This window comes from Ptychodera flava, chromosome 14 (assembly GCF_041260155.1).
Source record: "Ptychodera flava strain L36383 chromosome 14, AS_Pfla_20210202, whole genome shotgun sequence".
NCBI classification, from domain to species: domain Eukaryota; kingdom Metazoa; phylum Hemichordata; class Enteropneusta; family Ptychoderidae; genus Ptychodera; species Ptychodera flava.
In genome coordinates, this window is record NC_091941.1 from 9724674 (window position 1) to 9746846 (window position 22173).

Sequence of the window (22173 nt, forward strand, 5' to 3'; positions counted from 1 at the left end):
CTTGCCATTTGCTAACTGAATCTATTTACCAGATTTGATTCCGATCTGATCAGCCTTTTTTGAGATATCGGACCAACAGACAGACACACGGACACACAGACAGACAGACAGACAGACAGACAGACATCGCTGCGACATATGCTCACGTGTGTGAACACGTGAGCAAAAAATTGGGGTCACCACGCAAATGCTGGTACTACTAACTGATATTTGAAAATCAAAATGACTGCCATCCCTGTGTTAACTCTATGAGGAAAAATTATACTTTCAATTTTCACAAAAATAAGCCAGTGTGAAACATGTAATTACACGATGAGCTTCAAAATGAACTCCGACAAGTGGTAGACCAGGAAAGTATTGTAAAAGTTTGAGAGTTTGAATATCTGTCTGCGAGGCGCATTCTACCTAAGCACTGACTAAAACAAATGAAATTACATCATATGAAATGTTTGTAGCCTTGTTAAGTGGTTCTCTTTACTTTCAAATCTGCAAATTTGCTCTGTCTAGACTGGTTCTACAAAACTGCCACACTCTCAGCAACTACATCCAAAGAGGACTCACCGAGTAGATTTCCTCGTGACATATGCAGTGTGTTCTTCCCACCAGATACCCACACAGCATTGCTGTTTGCGGCGATCAGAGTTGGTTTAGATCCCTTCCAGAGGCTGGTCACATACTCCATTGGTTTCTGAATGTCTGCAGCAAAGTTGAGAACAGACTCAACAAACACATTGGAATCCTGCATCAGATAATCACTCATGGAAACCTGCAAATGAAAGATTTTAATATTGGTAAGTCTGTATCTTTTTGTTTGATTCAAGGGTACAGATTAAATAGCACTGGGCACAAGGCTGCATAGTAAAAGTTGTCTGCATTTTTGACCAGTTGAGTAACAGTTCCAAAAGTGTTAATGTGCAACTGACTCTTTGCATACATCTCTAAAATGACATAAACCATAGACCCTCGAGAAAAACGGGACAGGCAACTGCGATAGAGAACAAAGGGTCAATGGGATTAGCGGCGTGTGATCCTACTTGGAATAATTAAGAGGTGTGAATGGGTCAGGCACGGAATGTCGCTGGACCCGATCGACTGCACAACGTCTGGTTCATAGACACTGGATGCAGGTATACGGTAATGTTTTCGGATTACAAGTTAATTCGGATTACCCGCAAGTCTATTTTTAGAAAGAAAAGTGTTACAAACATTTTGAGAAGAATTCGTCAAAATGGTTTTAAAATACTTTTTAAATATTGGTAGCGAGATTTGATGAAACTAGAAGTCTGTAGGGAGTAAATATGTTGCTGTAAAGTGACAAAGTTTCGAATAGAAATCCGAAATACATATCCCTGCAGTTGCAGATTTGATAGCAGTTGACATCAAAGAGTTGTTTACATTCCACAATCGTCCGTGTATCTCCGAATTTTCCCTCGTTTCTGCAGTTTTTTAACTGTCGGAATATTTTCTGTGCGAGGAGTGCTCCATGATTTGGCAAAGTATGTATGTTAACTACTGAAATATTGTTGTTTGAAAACTGTGAACGGCCAAATTTGCGAGGACAGCGTTGCACTTTGTGTAAATGCATGTCTACCTTACCGCTTCTGACTCCACCAACCGTTGTAGAGTCCCGATTTATCGCAAAGTTTCACCTGACAGCGAAAGTCAGTGTTAAAAATGTACTTTCTAGTACTTTGCGGGTTTAGACATGTGTAGCATATCCAAACTTTGGTGTTTCTTTAGGCTAAAACAGTTCAAAAATGTTAGAGGTCATGTATTTGAGCTCCGATGGAGTAGTCCTTTTTTGTAATCCCTGATTTTCGTAAAATTTTGCGTGACAGATGAAATAAATGTCAGATTTTTGTTTCGCAGCACTGGGGAAGTGTAGACCTGTCTTACTTGTAAATGTTTGTTGTTATCGGAGATTTTTATGATAGCGAATGTAAATTTATATTGTCGATACCTAGCAAGAGTTTTCTGTAGCGTCTATGGCTAAATGTACACTGTTTTTATCGTCTGGTGTTTTCATGTTGGTTTTGGCTACAATCCCAAATGTGATCTTCATAGTTACTAGAACATATATTCACCATGACTGGTATCAAAAAAACATTCAAAAAATTCTCTGTGTCATTTCTCAGAACGTGCCATGCAAGAGTAAAGTGTACATATTCAGAACGTCAGTTTGATCATTAATGAGATTCAGTGTTAAGTACGAAGTATTGTTGTCGTGAACTGCTTGACAAATAAAGTTAATATATTCCAAGATAGATCGCACAAAGAAACCACAGCAGTTGCCTGTCCCGTTTTTCTCAAGGGTCTATGCATAAACCAAATAACCAGAATCGACCAATCACGACAGATTTTGGATGAGGTGTGTTATGATACAATTTGTAGTCCTACACAAGTAATTCCATGAGATGATTGCACAGATATGAATATTCATAACTACAGGGCACGTCACATAAAACATTTTGTTTCAGATACTGAACTAACATCACCCAATGGTGTTCACAGTAAAGACTAGAATGTATAATTTGAGCACGCACGAGAGCATATGTTCACATCATAGAGTGTCGGAGAAAGACCACATTGGACCCCACTGTATATGCTGAATCTGTAGCGTCTGATGGTATTTGACATGTGTGAATCTGTTGCTACCATCCTTTCACCCTATGAACTCTGACCTTATGGTGACCGATTACATCATGCAGAGATTTTCTCCAGACAGAGGTCAAAGTATCTAGAATTTAAAGATTCAAGACTTTTTTTTTCGAATTTTTTCTGTGTCAGTTTTCAGCCAATGATGGCTCCAAAAACATTACAACGGTCAAGTAGAAATATACAGTAACTGTCATTATGATATTTCAAAAATAATAATCTGCATTCAAGTTACTGATAGACACTGATTCAATGACATTCAAATGAAATGGAAGCTGAGCATGACAGTTTCAACTGCCAGTGAAATCAAGTAGTGCACTTATTTTCAACTTTAAAAAATTGACAATTCAATTGTCAACTGTAAGTCCAAAGAAGGAAGAGTATTTAATGAAGAATGTACATTGATGAATTATTACTCTTTTGTTTAGCAAAGATGTACTTCACTAACAATTTTAGACAATAGTAAGTTTAGATTTGTATAAACCTACCTGCCACCATGTGCCATCTTCTCCATGTGGTGTTGCTGCAGATACACCAGGTCTGAACCAGACTGATCCCTTGTCATCTATACCCCAGCCAGTGTCCGGTCCCAGTGCAATGCATGTGAAAGCTAGATAGTCCCTGTAATAGATGGAGGGAAAGAGTTGGAAAAATACAGTAAAAGGTGTCACTGCCTTCGTCATGAAATTTAATTGACCATCATAATTACTGTTACACCAAAAAGATCACACAATTACAACACTACCACAGTCAAAAACTATGACAAATGATCATATGCAAAATAGTGCTTACTTTTCTGAATCGACCAGCTTCCAACCAGTACCTCCTGGTTGACTTTCACTTATTCCATATCTGTAGAATACTCTATGATCATGGGTCAGACCCCAGACAACACCTTTGTACGTCACCAGCTGAGCAAGGTGGCAGTTCTTGGCGACCCGCAACGACCGATGAGAGAATGGGTGATTGCGGTCAAGGCCGTGCTGGTGGTACAGCTCTCCATTGTTCTTCAATATCCAGGCCTGGTTGTTGTCTACGCACACTGTGGCTACATCAGTGGCGACTTTGTTCCATTTTGATCCGATGGGCGTCTTTGGCGTACTCTTGGTACTTGCGTAGGCAGAGTTGCTTTTCCTGTGAACACACCAAACGATGGACTCCATCGAGGAGACGGCAATTTGCCTGGCCGAGTCCTTCAATTTACTCCACTTGATATCACCAGTTGCAGTACTCAGACAGTGGTAAACTCTATCTCTGTTATCGACACACCACAAATGTTTGTCCGAGGCAGTCATAAAAGTCACATTGTGCGGGACATTGCACTGCACCCAGGAATCAGACACTTTGAACTGTAAATACTTCATGGTCACTTTCTCCGTTGACTGTTCTATGGGTGACAGGGGTTGTTGAGTTGGTGTTGCTTTTGTTGGTGATTCATCACTTTCATCCTGATACAGGGAGTAGAAATCACTCACACTGGATTCCGCAGCATCGTTATCAGTGCTCTGTGTCGATGCAGAGTCCGCATTCGATGCACCTTCCTCTGAGTCCAAATTATCCACAATGTTTCCTTCAAATTCACCACTCACCTCATGCACAACTTCACCAAAATCACTCCCACTGCTGTCAGACGTGTATTCTTTAAATATTTTGTCCTTCCCAATGGCTTGATCCCTCACAATATCTGGCCCAGCATCATGACTTTGTTCGTCACTTCCGTGAGGTGTCATCCCCATGATATCATGTGGTGAGGTCATTGCCGTGGTTTCATTGGAGGTTATCACCATGGTTTCATGCGGTGCGATTCCCTTTCTTCCATCAGAGGTGGCTGCATCATTGGCAGCTGCAGAATCACTGACCATTTCCACTGCAGCAGCATTGCCTGCATTGTTCCCTTCACTGACATAAACCTCTGGTGATTCTGTTTTTGCCTGTGCCTGTGTCTTTCCATCTACAGCACCGCTGCCAGTGTCTTGCAATTTACCAATATTAGCAACACACTCTGTTTGTCTCTCTTCTGGTCCTACACTGTTGGTAGGCGTGGCATCTTCATCACCAGGGAAATCTACTTCGTCCAAAATGGGAGGGTCCGCCCCTGGATCACTGGTGCTACTTGTGGTAGAGGCAATACTTATGGTATCTGGTTTCAACTTGGAGTTGTCTTCTCTTGGAAGAGGACCTGCGAAAGGTTTTTAAATGAATCTTTAATATCCATAAGATTCTAAAGATCTCTGTCATACAACGAAAGAGGAAGTTGATGTAACTGTTTGACAAACAATAAACCAATCATGATCTAGGCACTGATCTGGGTGCAACGTCGTTCGACTCATCTGTGTATCACCAAAAATGTATCTAGTCATCACCTTGATCTACTCAGGGATCAGCCAAAGTTATATTTTGAAATAATGTGGCATACATGTACATTACATAACAAAGGGTTTTGCAGCCCTGAAATTAAGCACGGACTTGCTTTTTCAAAGGGGCATGAACTCTGGCAAGGAATTTTAGAAGGTTAGTTATACAGGACACCTATGTTCAACTCCATGAGGCACATGTGGGGTACAGTATTCTGCTGCAATGGTTGCTATTTTGTGCCAAAATTCTTGTAGAGTGTGAATGTAAAAAAATAAAATTATTATTATTATTAATGTAGGAAGTCTGCAGAGCACAGACACAATTTAAGAACATAGGAACTCTAATTTTCATCCATGTTATGGCTCCACGTTTCCAATGTTCCTGGAAATATACTTACTCAGATCTCTTTTCTTGTTCTTCTTTTTCTTCTTTTTCGGCTTTGGTGCAAAGACAATTTCATCACTCCTTTTACTCTGAACTTGAGCACTTGTTTGGACAGATTGTGTTGTAATAACAGCTTCTGAGACTGTAATCGAAACAGTTTCACTTTTTTCATCGCTGACATTTACACCAACATCAGATTTGTCATTTACATTTCTGCTTTCAGTGACCGTTTCATCAGAGTGTTCTATGTCTGCGGTGACCGTTTCATCAGACTGCTCTGTGTCTGCAGTCTTCTCCTGAAGCTTTATGGCTTCTGCTTCAGTACCACCGTGACCTTCACTCTTGGGACCACTGTTTCTCCGCTGAGTGAGCAAGTTCTTCAGGAAAGCCTTGGAATTGGGAAAGAAAGACGACTTGTCCTCTTCTTCCGTCAAGTCTTCTGAGCTTCTACTTCGGCGAAGTTTGGGAATCCTGAAAGGATTGTGACTCAGGACGTTGTTTAGAGCGCTGGTGAATTTTGAATCATCTTGAGTTGTTGGCTTTTTGAAATAGTCAGTAAATTCTGCAGCTGCTGGGATTCGGAAGTTTGATATCGATTCAGCAGCAGATGTTGGGTTCTCGAGGGACACTCGTTCTGTGTCTGGAAAGAAAATACAAAAGATTGACATCAGGTTGTATGAATGAAACATGAATGAATTCTATCTACATTTACATCACCACTGATTTCTTTTTGTGTAGATCTTGTATTTGCTACTGTTGTCTTTGTGTGAATGAGAACCATTGGTTGGGACAATGTAAATATGAGCTGTCTTTACAGGCACTATCTATATCTCATTTCAGTGCAATGGTGATATTTGACCCAACAATCAAGTGGTGAAAAGGCCAAAATCAAGACATATATGCACGAGCGATAGTGAGTGCATATAAATGAAGTGAACTGGTCAAAATCAGGTGGTATACCATTGATGGGTGAGATTTATTGCTATTACATGTATATCATAACAGTACCGGTATATTGAAATTGTGGCATAGAACGTCAAAAAAAGGATTTTTGCTCTAGCCGAGAGCTCGTGTGTGTGCCAGCCGTGGTATATTGTGTATATACAATGGTTCTTTTCACGTCTCAACCAATCAGATCACTGTATTGTTCCATCAATATACTGGTTTGATAATATACCGGGTGATAGATCAGATAGAGACTGAGTGACAGACTGAACTAACCAGGGCATACTGCATACACACTGAGAGGTATTGGGTGACAGATTTATGGACATCATGGCATTCCAAACTGTGAAAAATTGGATGATTAACTGCATGACTGACTGGGTGACTGATTATGAACAGAACAACATGTATCAAATCACAGGCATCACTAATTCATTACCTTCACATCAAACACTGTTCTAATGACTCATGAACTTGAGGGCAGAACATTAAGTATCCATAGACAAATGATTGGTCAGTGATCAAATTTCTAAATTTTAATATTATTGCATTATTTCGAAAATACCACAAAGAATGCACGAAGACATTTGCCCAGCATATCACCAGATGCGAAAAGGAGGGTGATGCGTGGCCCAAATGTCCGAGTGCATCCTTTTCGGTATTGTCATGATAACCTTATTATCATACATATTTCATTTGTGGCTGGGGCATCAATTTGTCCGAGTATTGACAAATGTTTTTTCCAATTTATAGAACGAGTATGGAACGCTATTTTGGACATGCTTCTGGATAGTCTGTGCACTACACGTACAGAGTGCAAGACATCTTCAAGCAACCGTCCAATGAGTCCCTCGAAACCGTTCAACAGTAACATGCAGATGCAGCCGCAGGGTTGGGGCACCTGGAAATGGTTAATGTATAGCTTTTTTTGCCCATGCAAATTTCTATTGACCTCGATGGTAGATATATAATAATGAACTTCAGAATGTTCTTTTAATAGGATATTCTGAATTCACAGACTTTCAAATATTCAAGATGATGTTCTCATATCTGCTCACCTTTGTATGGCTTTGGTTCAGGTTTGCTCGCGATTCTAATGACAGGTCTTTCAACAGGATCACTTCGTAAAACGAATATTTCATCTTCACTGGTAGCAACATCACATATCTGCCCAGCAGAGCCCTGAATTGCTCCCATGATGACTTGCAGTTCAGGATCCACAATATAGAGTAAATTATTGCACCAAGTAAGCACGTACTTGTCTCTGTAGAGTAGCACATATCCAAACACAGGATTGGACGCTTTGCTATCAGCTGGCGTTGTATCTGGTAACAAGTCCACCAGGGGATAATTACATTGTTTGATTATGTCCTTCAAGATGTAAGTCTTCTTGACTGCACCGTTAGCATTGGCTTTCCAAAGCCTGAGTCCAGGTCGGCTGGCATATAGCATGGCATCACTTGGTCTACACACATCATGGATGAAAAATGCTCCATATGGACCAGGGCTGGAATTACAGAATAATAGACAAACCATAACAAACAAATAATAAACAAACAACATACAAATTCAAGTACAAGGCGTCCCTTTCACTGTTTTTTTCACAATATTTCCTTCACAAATGACATTCCCTAAACTAATTGAAAACAATTGGGCATGTGGCTTAGAGATGACCAACACACAGTACAAATACCTTCTTACTTTCTGGGGTAACTATTTAAATCAATCCCACAATATCTGTAGTCAACTGCATTGTTTTTCAGTCAACTCTTCCTGAAAAGTTTATCCTCACATAGCAAAATCCCAGGATTACCATAGGATGTCATGGAATACCTTTTCCTTGATTTTTGTCCCACTTGATCCAGCTTATTGTCTTCATCAGTGTGGCACAACACTGACCTCTGCAGAGTTGATACCAGTAGCTTCTTATATGCATAGCTTAGCTGAATTATTGCACTACCTTCGGTCAGTATCTGTGCTGATTTGCATGGGTTCTCAGACTGTATAGAGACAAAGAAACTATTTTAAGAACTTGATTGTAATACACCTGAAACATGATACACTGAGTACAGCTTGCTCCTGATTATAAGCTATATTTGTGGCTTAACAATGATTCAAATGATTTGTAAGCAGTATATTTGAACATGGTGATGTAAACTATGCCCTATGTTATGATACATCATTTTACTTGAACATTATACTCTAAAACTTGGTTTTTTCTTTGACAGAATACAATTTGGAAAGGCAGAATTCGAAAATGTTATTAAAGTCTCTAATTCTCTAACTCTCAACTCTCATTAACTCATAACTCAAACTGTTTGTCTGTCTTTATCTGTCTGTCTGCCTCTGTCTCTCTGTATCTCATTTGGTATGAAAAAACAATAAATACATGTATATTTTGACACAAAGCATTTTTTGTGGTAACAGAATGATTAGCCAAAGTAAGAGGGATGTAAGTAAAATTTTCCACACTGTGAAGGTGACAGGTGAAAAGGCCAGAAAACTTTGTAACTTCTGATTTGCACAGGTGGAGATCTTTATACACATATTGCATCATCAGCTTCTACACATAGACGTTAGCTTTAATTTTGTACAATGGTGCATTTGGGACAATGACTAAAAGTATGAAAAATCAAGAGTGCTTTTGACTGAAAACAGAGTTGCATCCCTTTGGTGCTGAGCCGTTGACAACATACTGGTGATCTGAAACAAATTACCTCATAAAAATCTACAGCAGTGTAAATAACTCTTCCTCTTTCGTCTCCAGTGTACAACTTCATCCCATTTGTACTCCATTCTGCACACAGTATTGAACAGCTGTGTAACCTTTCAACATCGTGTCTCTTCAGCTATCAGGTAAAAAGAACATGAAAGTATGTTTTTTGCAATCATCATTACAATCACTTGGAATGTCGGCCAAGAACAGCAGTCTCCATTCAACTGACATGAACTGAAAAATGACACTGGCTATGGAGAGTGAATCAAAACTTCTTCAGTATGTTGCTGAAGCAAAAGCAGTAGATGTCAGTGATTTCTCAACTTTTCAACGAGCATGAACTATTAACACAGCATTTTTCCACATTCTAATTACTTTGAAGGAGTTGTTGAAAGAAAAGCTAGAAAATAAAAGCGTTGGAATAAAAAAACAAACAAATCAAAATCACAATTAGGGACTTTATCAGCAACTCACCTTTGCATCATGACCAGGTAAATTTGATGGCAGTTGGCAAATGCACAGACTGCCATTAGATGTACCTGCTGCTAGTAGGTCATCTAAACAAGATGATAGCTTCACAGTTGTAACACTGTGATTTCCACTCTGTAACAGCAAAATAAAACTAGAATTGATGTTTGGCAAGACATTCTTGTTCTCATTTACTCAGTTTTTGCAATCTGTTGCAAAACAGAAAACTTGTCATGTGGTTTTACTTCATAATTATGTTACTAGGTAACTGGTAGCAGTATTGTACAATCGTTTTGTTCATAAACGTACAAGAATGAACAAAATAAAGAAAATGAGCTAAGTAGTAATACATAATTTCAAAAAATATTACTTTTTATTAGCTTGATTTTACATGTGCTTCTATGGTTTACGGGACACACACTATTGGCACATGTCAACACCGTTTCATCAGGTTGGTCTTAAACAGATACTACAGTGTTAAATATTTTGTCTTCAAGACTAATCTTTGTATGAACCCTACCTCAACTCTCAGCTTTGTAAGCTGTCTGCTTCTTCTGTCAAACAAAAACACCAATCCGATATTACAGCCCAGCACAATAAACTTCTTGTTAACATCAATGCACGTATGCTGGATATCGATATTTTGAATTCCCCTCTGGGCTTTCTGTGGGAGGTGATTGTGCAGGTACGACAGGGGCTGGAATTCTTTCAAAATAAGGTCCTCCCCGGCAATGTCTTCTGTTATTGCTGGAACAGCTGTAAGATCAGAAAAGAGACATGGATATTTTATCACTTCAAATGACCTGGCAATTCAAGATTCTTGTCATACATATACTCAGACAGTATCATGCATGACTGAATCCAGCAGAGCAATGTATAGAGGCAGATTTATTGTGCCCTTTTGACATTTCAATCCCACTGGACTATCCGCAAAGTTTCTGTTATTGTCAAATCAAGTCTTGTAAAATGTTAGTTGAAGTACATGACCAGCAGATAAATTAAGTTTATAACCAAAGTCAGAATAAAACTCATTGATCGATAAGTAAATTAACATTAGATTTTGTGAAGGCAAAGTTTATACTGTATAATAGATACCTAAAATCACGTTTAACCATTTGAGTGCCAAAGTCGAGTTTTGTTGCCTTTATACAATATAAAGCCAGCAATTTCTTTTCGTAGACGACTTTTTTCTGATTTTTCCCAAAATTTTGGTCAAAAAGTGTAGCCCATGAAAATTGATGTCCATTCAGTCCAAATCATTGAAAAAATAACAGAAAAATTCATAAAAGTTGGTAAAATGTTACCCTGATATTTTGGTGGAGGAAAATTACAGTGCTTAAGGGTTAAGTAGAATCTTTCTTACAGTAACCGAGCTCAAAATATTAATAAAATCTGAAGCAAAATGATTCTTGAAGAAGTAGCTAGGTAAAGTGATATCCTGAGAGTTTTCATACCGGACTAAAGTAACTTATACTTTTTATTACACAGATTTTGACATCTTCACTGTGACAGGAGAAATCATACACTTCCACTTTCATGACAGAAACACAAATTTTTATGATCATTGTGTGATAATTCCTTGCCTTTGATTATTGAAAGTTCAATGCCAGGGATATCAGTTCAAGTATATACATGTACTATATATTACAAGAAATATGACAGAAAATGAAGATTTTTCCATCAAAATCGAAAGTGCAAATTTACAAATATACAAGACATTATGATACCTTGTTCATCACATTTGAACTTTCAAATCATGTCTCAATTGTCAGAGTACAGTTAAAGTAAAATATGCCTAAGTTTTATCTATACGGGGCAAGAACAGTTTAATATTTGACAATCTTTGCTTTTTAGATTGTACCAACTTTGCATGCAAAGGTTAGAAAGTATGCTCATCGATATACTTTACAATGGTGACTGAAAATGTGAAGAATTCATGATTTGAATGTCTGCAGAATGTATATGAGGGAATACATTGTCTGCAACGTCTGGACGCAGTTCTCAGAACAGCCCATGTACAAAAATAAATTTGTGTCCACTACATGTAGTGGACCTTGACATTGTGTGTCAAAGTTTCACACTTGTCAAAGCGCTAAACTGTACATAACATAGTGTTCACAGTTGTAAATGACTACTATTCATGTATTACCACAAACATACCATGGAGGAGAATTTACTGTGTTTTCACACAACTTATACTATATAACATGTGTGTCTACAACAGGTTTGGTTATAGTCATAACAGAAAACACTTTTAACACACAATATTGAAATAAACTTTCCTGAGTGCCAACACTGACAGAAAGAAAGTCATCATGAATAACAAACCTACCACTGTTACATTTTTCCAAAGCAGCAGCTATTTCAGGTTGCAAACATCTCCAATCAATTTCTCTGTACGCTTTCCCATCCAGAGCCTCTAAAATGGCAGGCGTAATTTCCTGAATGGCCAGATGCATGCTGTAACTATTCCCCATGACTGAGAGACAGTCAAATCCGACTTTCCACAAGATATCAGAGCTCAAATGCAGCTAACATGATTTTTGTCCACCACTGCAGAACAAATCCAAGTAGCACAGACTCCTTGACTGTGCGCCAGTAGCTGCGAACAATACCGCTCTGTGTATGTAGGTTCTGCACGAGGTGTCATGACCTGAATTGACCTAGGCGTGGTGTAGAGCTCTTGTTTCATAGGAGGCTGTCACAGTGTACACTTTCCTCCAATCAATGCTTTGTCAATAGCAACTCATCCATTAGGCCACCTTACAGTCTACCCTTTGTGGGTGTTAACACCAAACACTACAGACTGACAGGAACACCAAACACTACAGACTGACAGGGTCGAAAGCCTGTCCATATGACCATTTTATTTTCTGATGGAAAACTTCAATTTTTGAACTCTCTAATATTAATGGAAAATCCAGCTCATCTATACTGTCTTAAGTGTTTTAATCTATAAAGCACAGACTCTCCACACACTGTGATCTAAGCCAGTCTCTCAGTTTTATCCACTTCACCTTACATTGAATAAACAAAGACTGGGTCACAGGAACACTGAACAAAACCCTTTCTTTGTTGAACGAAATGAAACGTATGGATTGAGGTCACCCATAGGGTGACCTAGATAATAGTTTTCATGTAGCAAGTGCACCACAGTGTACATCTTGTTTGAAAAACCCTATGGCAGTCAATACCAGTGTTTTACTGCTCATTGCTGAATGCTATACTTTCTGTACCTTTCCCTGGATGCCGCATATATGCCTCTCATCTTACTACAGTATCTTTCCATCACGTTGTGTTTTGTCTATGAAAAGTTTATTCACCTGGATTTGATACTTAGACCATGTGGAAACAATACCACCACTGTGTTTCAAGCAAACTATAGAAGTCATTGTACCGATGCAAGCTACAGTATTTAGCAATGGTGTGGCAAAACCTGCTCAGCTAGCTACTACATTGCAATGGTTGCTCGATTTATAATACGACACATGCACGGCACAATCATTGCACTCTATGTACAATTTACAGAAATGATACAGAAAGGTACCAATCGTCTCAAAGTGAAGAGTTCTTGTGCAAATGTGGTGGCCATTGTTACCATATTAAACTGTTTAAGAGTTTTAACAACCAGAAAGGAAGGTAAGAATGGATATGACATCAATGGAATGTTAAAGCTGTCCAGGCATTCGTATTTTAAACAATTTGAGGTGAAAACCAATTATTTAAATATGAGTATGACATTTCTATAGCAAAATGAAATTTGCAGGATATGACCAAAGTGAGTAATGTTCTGCGGATGGGTGAGTGAGCGGTTGAAAAATATAAAATGAAGTACAACAAAGACTCATTTTGCCTTTTCAATTTGAAAAATGAGACTGCAAGTATCAAGGGGGATTTTTTAACAGGCGTACCATTTTATGTTACAACTGACCATAGAGTTTGATGGTAGCAATACTGAAAGTCATAAACAAAATCACAGTTCTGGTTTGATATTTTGCCTGCACAGCACCAATGAAGAAAACATTTTTTTTCAAGAAAATTTGGTTTTATTTTTCTTGAAAACATGAAAAAGTCGGACATAAAACAGAAAACTGACCTATTTTGGTCTCAGTGAGATTATATGAATCAAACTTTGATAATAGTCATATCAAGGATACATATCAGTAAAATTAATTTGATGTTTCTATTTAAACAATTATTTATTGACAATAGAAGAATATCAGAAATACAAATGTATTCAGTCTGTAAAGATAAATTTTTGTATCAGAAAATATTTAATTCTTTACACATGATAGTACGCTGGTATCTTACTCATGTATCAAATTACTACAGGGTGAACCGGGTGAACATGTCTGATACATCAGAGTTCCAACACGTGATACAAAATAATTCTGAGGAATGAAATCATAATTTTTGGAACTCAAACAAGACATGAATGGAATGTTACCTACTTAGTTATATCACTACTATACATGTATTTGCCTTGAAAAATTGTTGATAGGGTAGCAATAATCTGAAAATTCTTGGGGAAACAATTATGAGATATGGAAAAATCCTACCATATCCAGTATTGCAGCCAGGATATGCCCTTGCTACATTGTCCCAAAAACGATACCCACTGTCCTGCATTGTCGCCCACTGCGGGTCACCTCAGGTGCACTCATGAGGTAACTGTGTTTGGTGTCGTCTGCAAGTTATATCTGTTACTGACGATGAACTGTTTTGCATGATTATTTTGAGGCTTATACTTATCTACTTTCGGAGCTATGTGTGTAATGTTTGATTATTTTGCTCTACCGCACTTCCCGAAGTGTGTTGTTATGCAATAAAGTATTATTATTATTATTATTAAAAGTAATTAAAACGCAGCAGTAGATATCATAACTTGCTCGTTGTCCAACTGAGCTCTGATTGGCAGCAGATACGGTAAGCTACAATGGCATGAAATTCAAACATAATGACACAGTCCCAGTAGCTAGAATTTTGTTCTATGATACTAACTTGTTACAAATAATACAAAATTTGATTGACAACAGATGCATGTTGTCCCTAAAGATGTGCAAAATGTCTCCAAAAATAAACGGTGGTGGGACACAGTGTCCCCCGGTTTAAAATTCCTGGCTGCAACACTGCATATCTACCAAACTAATACACTAAAAATTGAGGCTAAGGCACATGTACTATAGGTACAGATGGAATGCTGATCCTGAATATGCCAATGCATGTACACAGTGTTCCAACGTCGTATGTATATATTTAAACTACAATGCAAGAACAGGACGTGTATCAAAATTCTAGCTTTAACATACAGTAACAATGAAAAACTGTAGATGACTTTAAATTTGTATCATTATAACACCTAAATGTTTCAATTCCCTTTACATCTGTAAGTGACATGGATGATGATATTCCTTTCACTATGTGTGATTATAGCACGGCACCCACGTACATTCAAGGGCAAACTAAATCTTAAGAAACAGCATGTGATTTACACTTGCATAATACTCATCACACACTGAAATGGGATGAAAATGACAGTCAATGCCACACAGAGATAGGATATTTTAGCTCTGAGGTAGCATGCACCCCTGGGACAGATATTCAAACTCTTTTCTACTATTATAGTCAAATTCTTTTCTAGTCTAGTGGCATATTAATTTAGAGAATTGACGGACTTTGATAAATTCCTTGAAAGAGGCTGTTAGCCACAACGACATGTTTTACAGTACTATGAAGTTCATACATCTCACTTCCACTGTCTGTGGTTATTAACAGGAAACAAGGAAGAGGATTGACACTTGAGGGCGCTATATCAGGCAGCCAAAATACTCAAGTTGTGCAGATGAGTAAATGCATACCTGTAGAGTGTGAAGCATATTTGAGAGTTTACATGTACACCTTAGTTTGCATGCTATCTGACTTTAAGCTGTCATTTTCAGTTACAAAATAGGTAGTTTTAAATATTTGAACTTCATACTCGTAACTCCTATTTGGATCTTAAAACACGGAAAATGTTGAAATGTGCATTTACTCAATACACATCACGTATGTTATACTAGAGTATGAAGTAATCTTCTCACAGTGCCTTAAACAATATCAGTTGAAATCACAGTGAGAGTCAATGACATTATTCTCTTCTGTATGAAATCACATGTGATATAGAAACAAAAAAACTAAGTCGATCTTGAAATACCAAAACATATCCGTTCCTTCTGACAGTTGGAACTATTTGTATGCAACACAAAAACTTATTATATCATACAATTCACCGATAACAACCACACTTTAATATTCAAGTTTTTTCGAGATGATTTCATCCATAATGATAAGGATATTACATATATTACAAATACTGTCACTGCCACAGAAAAGACACTGTGTTAAGGTAGAATGTGCCTCAGGGACAGATATTCAGAATCTCAAAACTTTTCCAATTTCTTTTTTCACTTGTGGAACTCACTTTACAGGAGACATCATGGGCCAGTGGTCAGAGCAGTGGATGCAGGATGGTGAGTTTGAGCCCCGACATGGCTATGGTGTTGTGTCCTTGAGCATGGCACTTCCTCATTGCTTCTCCCCACCGTGGAGTAATGGGTATCTGGTAGGACAGAGGTTGTAATGTGTGCATTTACAGTTTAGCTCTGCTGCACTGATTGACTGCATATGTGAGCTATTGTTTGCTCCCAAGGGAGTTGAGTGGTATGCTGAGGTCCAGTGACCAGGGGTAATAATAATTGTAAAGTGCCTTGAGCACAACTTGTGGATATATGTGCGCTATATAAGAACATAAGAACCCATTATTATTATTATTATTATTAAAGCTCTTGGTGTGAGAAAAAAAATTTACTGTCTTAGTTTTTTGAAAACCAAAAATTTTCATATTTTTCCAGAGTTAAAGCCCCAATAGGTGCGAATGTGTAATAAACTGATCTCAAAGTATCCTCAGTTTTCCAAGAGTTTTCTTTGAATAAGACTCATTAAGACTGAAAAAGTGTACAACACTGTCACAAGTGTTGAAAATGGCATGTAAATTCAAACATTTTAACATCATTTTAGATTTTTCCGCCATTTTCGAAATATTGTACTGTTTCTTGTTGTAGAACATCATTTTGAAAAAGGGTCACTATTGATGGCTAGGTTTCAAGTGTTTTCTAATTTGCACCTTTGGCAATTTCATTTCCTCTTGCCTCATACTGGAGCTTGTCATGTGACTAAATGTCATCTCACACTTTCTGTGTTTATCAATGAGCAATATTTCAGCCACAGTCCTTTACTGGTAATACTGTAATTTACAGACTTCACAAATGGTGCCTATTGTGTACTTTACAGTGTTCTCCTCAGGCTGTTTTAATAACAGCATCGGTCCTGATCCTTTATTATTTTCACCTGATCCTTAATTTTTCTTGCCAATCCTACATGTATTTCATACCTGCCAATACTCTTTTGATGTGGATGAAGGCCTATGTGTCTCTGTGGCGATTTTGTCATTTTATTCCAATGAGTGTATGAACTGTGAAATGGTTCTCATGTACCTGAAAGGAAAGGCAGTAACATGTCGTGCCCACAGGTATTATGTGGACCGGGTAGTTTTAGTGCAGAGTTAGGCTACGTTCCGACACTCTGATCCATGTTTGCACGTTTGTCATTTTAGACAGGTTAGAAACAATACACGATACATGTTAGGTGTACACTTTACATTTTTCCTATGCACGTTTGACTTGCTAGAGTCAGACATAGAAATTGATATAAATTGCCCATGAGTTGCTACAATGTGAACGTCCATGACTAAAATGTAAAAATGTCTTAAATATAAAACTGCGCACCACTGGTCATGGATGATTAATTGGTGACAACAAATGCTACAACCTTCGTATTTGGTGAGATCAAGAATTTTGTGGGATGAAGCCCTTATTCCACTCTATCCTTTTACCTCATTGGCCATATCGATGTCTAATTCTTGGCTTGCCCATCTGTACTTAGATATCTTGAAACCAAACCATTGCTGCTATGCAGCTATATTCTATTCTTGAAATTATACAGAAAAGAGCATGGAATGTGCTATTCAGACATTATCTCCCTGGTTATACTTTACTCTAACACATACATGTACTTCTAATACAGAAACACTGGCCCTCCCTCCCTGGAATTTCTGTCCAGTCCCTTACTGTAGAATTCATAAACACACATATCACAGGACCCACTTCATGCATATCAGACATGGCACCAAAATGCCGCATGATCCAGATCCATGACCCGACGGCACCACCACAAAAACCCACAACCATTACCGCATACGTGCATGATCTTCAAAAGAATAACAATAGAGTCACGGGCCACCTACAAACCAACACAGATTCATATATCAGATTCATCTCCTTCCATGCATACAAACACTATGACCAACTAAACATAGCAGCAACAAACAAATACCCCATAACAATACACAACATAAAATATCGACCGTGTTTTATGAAAACCACAGAGGATGAAGTGAAATTCCAACAACACACCAGCATAAAAATACTCACCACATGCACCTTCCCCTACACCAACATACCAACAATAATGACAACCATAGACTCAATCTCCATCAAAACTGACTATGAACACATCAATGTTGTTGCACAAATCATCGAGCAGGATAACATCCAACATGAAGTCAAAACCACACAAAGAGACCTCGCTCTTAGGAACAACATCATTGCTGACAGCACAGGTGCTATCGGATTGTCAGCTTGGGGCCCATTTGCACAATCTCTCCAATTGCACCAGGCATACACATTCCATAACATTACAGTTCGCTCTTACTTGGATACAAAATACCTATCCATACATAAATATGCCAAAGCTACACCAGTACCCATACCTGCAAACGTTATAACAACATACAGTGACCCCAGTGCTCAGACAATCATAACAACACCCACATTATTCTCCTTCAACAAAGCACTGCTGTGCCTCAAAAAACAATGCAACAATACTACAACTTACCCCCAGCCTCTGCCCATATACTCTAATAAAATGTAGGAAGTGCCATGCATCTCAAAGAACCACGGACATGCCCATAGTTTTTACCGGAGGAATAACTGTTAACAAAGACAACAACCCCCTAGAACTCACCTTCAACAAGAACATCCTCACATCATACATACAAACACTGAAACCAGAACAGTACGGACAACCTGCTGGCCCACCACTCACTGTTTTCACTGCAGATGACATCAGTTCTGCTCTCTTGATGCAAGACAATCCATTCACTATCAAATATGACACAAACACACACATTACTTCATTTACTCCTCACACATAATAATTTCCCATCAAATACACAACAAAAAAAACCAACTTATCACATCCGAGCTGTTTTAATCATACTGCTATCTATTAAATTCACATTCACACCTACCAGACATTTTGCTGACATTTTCATGTCTTTCAGCCATAACTCGCAAATCCCTCAACTTAATTTTCCCAACTTTGCACAAACATAGTCCCTACATGCAGATACATTCTTAAACTGACTTACCTATAGGGTCTGGTCCATTCATAAATGTATCCATTCAATTGCACCCTTTTCTCACACACCAGATATCCATTTCACAGCAATTTTTATAAGGAAATACTTTACCATGAACAATCACTTGTTTACTATGTTCTCATACACTTAAGTTCTTGTCTCTTCCTTACACAGTTTGATAGATTTTCTGACCTTTCAGTTCAAAATTCTTGGTTTTCTCATCGACATGTATTTACATCTGTTTTTGTTATAAACATATATCTAAACATATAAACATGAATGATTAAAAATTCTTTTTGTTTTGTTGTAAAATTATCATATACAACCTACAACTATGTCATCAACAGTGACTTATTTTAGTATGTCCTCTGAAATTTCTACATTTTTCACAAACTCCTTATGTGCTGCATACATAGATTGGTATATTTCACAAAGTTTTGTCATAAGCATCTTATATGCTTGCTATAAAGTTCTTAAGCGTTTCTTATATACACATATCTTTCTCTCACCAAATTCTTCAATAGAGGCCAGAAATCTTTCACCGCTAATAAGTAGTTCAGTACATTCACATAGATCAATATAGGGCCGTTCACATTAGCCAAAAAAGACTAGGCCCTTGTCCTAGCCAGGTTCGTGGCCGACCAAAAAAACAGGTGTGAACGGTTCTGGCCGGCCACTGTCCGGACAATTTCTGTCCTAGTCGAGAGGGGTGGTTTGTGGCCGACCCAGGTCTCTGGTTGAGCAGTAAACAGCCTTTGTGAACGCGTTTTGTCCGACTCAGGTCCCAGTTGACGCCCTCTGTAGTTGACATGCAGTGTAGTCTTTGACCTATTCGAAGATTCAGTATCATTTTAGAAATGGCGAGTCGAGGAGTCAACTGGGCTACGGAAGAAATCAAGTGTCTTTTAGGCATTTGGAACGAAGATATGGTGAAAAATCTGTCAGAAACACAAAGCGCCTTCTTGACCGCCGAATTTCCTCACGCTGCTGACGACCACTCCGTCGATTTCGCCTTCGAGGTTCACCAGTTAACTTTTGTATACCAGATACCTCGTTTAAAAGCGATCGATGGGTCAAATTGTCCCGTCTCAATCGCAAAAATCGTAAAAACAACCAGAACAGGACGAACATGGTCCTGTTGTCGAAGACAGCCATTGTGACCTGTATAAGGTCAAAGGTCGGCTAGACGCTACCAAATGATCTAGGCTAGGACAGCGTTGAACGTAATGTGAACGCGGACAAAAGATTAGCTTATCTTCTCACATTCTGCCGGATTAGTTCTGGCTGGCCCTGGGCCTAGATGTGAACCCCATATATATTTTCTCAAAATTTCTTATCAAGTTATCTGTTTTCCCTAAATAACTTGATATATTTTCTCATGTTTTTGATCAACTATTATGTGTTTGATACAAACTACTCATGTGATCTTTACCTAGGAAATACTACTTGTTTCCTTGTAAAAATAAAAAAAACAAGCAAAATGTACATCACCATGCATATCAATCTCTATTCATTTGCCACAATCATCGAATATGGCCATCAGTATCCATTTTGCAGCAGTTTCTATAATCACATACTATGTCATCAACATAGACTTGTTTACTATGTTTACATAGATTTATATGCTAAACTCCTTATGTCTTTCTTACACAGATTGATATATTTCCTCATGTTTCATTATAAAATTCTTGTTTTTGTTGTTGTTGAAAACATGTATTTACATGTGTTTTTGTGATAAACATACATGTGAACATATAGCCATGTATGATTAATAATTTTTTTGTTTTGCTATAAAATTCTGGTATACAACCTGCAACTATATCATCAACAGTGACATTTTTTAGTATTTTTTAGTATTTGTTCATTTTCTTACAAACCTCTATGTTCTGCTTACATAGATCGCTATACTTTGCAAAGTTTTGTCATCAGCAGACTTCGCCATACAGTTCTTGTGTTTCTAGAATACACATCTCCTATGTTTGCTTATAAAATTCTGATATTGATGCCAAACGTGTTTTATCAACAGTGAGTTGTTCACTATGTTTATATAGCACAATATATTTTCTCAACTTTTGTCAAGATGTACAACATATCACCAACAACCCTTTTATTATATTTTATTACTTAGAATAATATATTTTGTTATGTTTTGACATCAAGTCCTCATGTGTTCCTTACATTTATTGATACATTTTCTTATGAGGTTCTTGTGAATTTCTTACACCTACAGTGACAAAACATGTATTTGAAACACCAAAGTTAGTAATTACTTACCAATTTACCACACCATATTGCACTACCACATACTCCTTACTAAACCAGGCCCTGTTTCACAACTTGATAGAACGAGATGAGAGCACCGAAACACAGTACCCACAACCTACATTAAAATAGTACGTCCCAACTCACTGCCACACAGTATGTTATCTTTACTCTCATCTTCCTATTCAACTTACGCAAAGACAGCTCAACTTGGCAAAGCACATCACATCCTGTACCTCATTTATTATGTGCATATCTAATTCTGAGCCAGCCAATGGAGCTAAAGGTCTGATTTTTGGTATATAGGGATAGCTTACCAATACAATTTTTTTCACAAAATATCATGTGATCTCTATGACCTTTGACCTTGAATATACATATAGATGCATAACTCTGTAACCACAAGTGCTATACCCTTCAAAATTGATAGGATATTAGAATCCTGTGTGGGTGCATATCTAATTCTTCTTTTGCTCTCATGCTGGGTCATGTGTCGAAACCCGGTCATTGCTGCTTGCAGCTATATTCTATTCTTGAAATTATCAGAAAAGAGCATGGAATGTGCTATTCAGACATTATCTCCCTGGTTATATTTTACTCTAACACACACATGTACTTCTAATACAGAAACACTGGCCCTCCCTCCCTGGAATTTCTGTCCAGTCCCTTACTACATAGAATTCATAAACACACATATCACAGGACCCACTTCATGCATATAGAAGGTGCCATTGAAGCCCTAATGGTGATTTATCAGTGTAGATGAATCACTATTAAAAGTAAATTGAAATGAAATTGCATTAGTTTCTAGTTTAAACTGCTGAACGTGAATCATGAAATTTGGCACATGGCATGCGGCTTGTGACACTTG

At 37.9% G+C, this 22173-nt stretch overlaps 1 protein-coding gene across 3 annotated transcripts in view; it reads right to left on the reverse strand.

Annotated features, from left to right (window-relative positions):
* Window positions 1-22173, reverse strand: part of LOC139149273 (tectonin beta-propeller repeat-containing protein 2-like) — a 33015-nt gene that overhangs the window by 9519 nt on the left and 1323 nt on the right. For 2 of the 3 annotated variants that reach the window (XM_070720918.1, XM_070720919.1), the window contains exons 1-10: window positions 11856-12146; window positions 10044-10279; window positions 9530-9658; window positions 9057-9188; window positions 8173-8339; window positions 7398-7846; window positions 5408-6034; window positions 3448-4834; window positions 3144-3276; window positions 562-766 (exon numbers count right to left, since the gene is read on the reverse strand). In XM_070720918.1, coding sequence (XP_070577019.1) covers window positions 562-766; window positions 3144-3276; window positions 3448-4834; window positions 5408-6034; window positions 7398-7846; window positions 8173-8339; window positions 9057-9188; window positions 9530-9658; window positions 10044-10279; window positions 11856-12000 — 3610 coding nt within the window. In that variant the 5' untranslated portion in view covers window positions 12001-12146. Of the gene's footprint in view, window positions 1-561; window positions 767-3143; window positions 3277-3447; window positions 4835-5407; window positions 6035-7397; window positions 7847-8172; window positions 8340-9056; window positions 9189-9529; window positions 9659-10043; window positions 10280-11855; window positions 12147-22173 lie in introns of those variants that run through there. The other variant, XM_070720920.1, reaches the window with a different exon arrangement.